The sequence below is a fragment of the Phaethon lepturus genome, unplaced genomic scaffold, assembly GCF_000687285.1.
Source record: "Phaethon lepturus isolate BGI_N335 unplaced genomic scaffold, ASM68728v1 scaffold32837, whole genome shotgun sequence".
Taxonomy (NCBI): domain Eukaryota; kingdom Metazoa; phylum Chordata; class Aves; order Phaethontiformes; family Phaethontidae; genus Phaethon; species Phaethon lepturus.
In genome coordinates, this window is record NW_010553073.1 from 5092 (window position 1) to 6274 (window position 1183).

At 57.7% G+C, this 1183-nt stretch overlaps 1 protein-coding gene across 1 annotated transcript; it reads right to left on the reverse strand.

The window, feature by feature from the left end:
• Positions 1-9: 9 nt before the first annotated feature.
• Positions 10-781, reverse strand: LOC104624146 (potassium channel subfamily K member 9-like; the record flags this gene model as incomplete). The annotated part of the gene is made up of 1 exon (XM_010291435.1): positions 10-781. A coding segment is annotated over one exon (772 nt), but the record flags the coding sequence as incomplete, so codon positions are not given.
• Between the last annotated feature and the right edge of the window lie 402 nt (positions 782-1183).

Consider the following 1183-nt stretch of genomic DNA (forward strand, 5'->3'; position numbering starts at 1 on the left):
TTGTAATACAGGGGGTTGGTGTGGCAGCTCAGGGTCTCGGGGTGGGAGGGCACGGGGCTGCCGCACAGCTGAGGTCTGTAGCACAGGCATGTGCAGAAGGAGGGGACGGCAGCTGCCGAGTTGGCCAACTGGTGCCGCTGCCTCTCTGCGTCCTCCTGGATCAGTGGGATGAGGTTCATCTGGCTCGTCCTGTCCTCCACGGGGAGAAAAATAGCATTGCTGCTCCGGCTGTCCTCTTTCGGCTTGAGGTGGATGTTGTTCCGCGCTCTCCTCAGCGAGGCGCGCTCTTCGGCATCCCGCCGCTCGTCCTCCGAGTTCATCGTCAGGAACCGCAGCACCACCAGGTTGAGGAAGGCGCCGATGACAGTCAGGCCCACGAGGATGTACATGAAGCTGAAAGCCACATACGGGGGCTTCTTTTGCAAAGCCTCATTCTTCTGCAGAGCCACAAAGTCTCCAAAACCAATAGTGGTCAAGGTTATGAAGCAGTAGTAATAGGCATGAAAGAAAGTCCAGCCCTCAAAATAAGAGAAGGCTGCTGCACCGATGCACAGGGTCCCCATGCAGGACAGAAAACCAACTAGGACCATGTTCTCCATGGAGACGTTGGTTGTCCTCATGCCCAGACACTTCTTGATCTTCTTGAGCAGCAGCCGCACAACAGTGTTCATGCGCTCCCCCAGGCTCTGGAACATGACCAGCGTCAGGGGGATGCCCAGGATGGCGTAGAACATGCAGAAGACTTTGCCAGCGTCCGTGCCCGGGGCAGCATGCCCATAGCCTGCGAAGGAAAGAGGAAAGGCAGACGTTAAGCTCTCAGTGAGGTTTCTGGCAAGGCTGTCCTGGGACCAAGAGGAGCAGTAGGAGAATGGGGGGAAAATGGAAAATGAATTGGTAACAGCTCTGCCGGCAATGCTAGCAGGACCATCGGATGCCACATCTTTTGGGATCATGGCACATCACAGTATCATGTGGGCAGAACCGCATTTGGTACCCTCCTGACAGCCCCTGAGCAGGTATGAGGTCATGGAGGCCAAGAGGAGCCCTAGAGCTGGGTTGGGGTCTGCACACCTTCTGCAGCTCACGAGCCATTTAGAGGCGATGACGCCGTGCCAGCGCCCGCTCCGCAGGGTGACCCGAGTCCCCACAGCGAGGGAGGACAGACGCTCTGCAGCATGCCGAG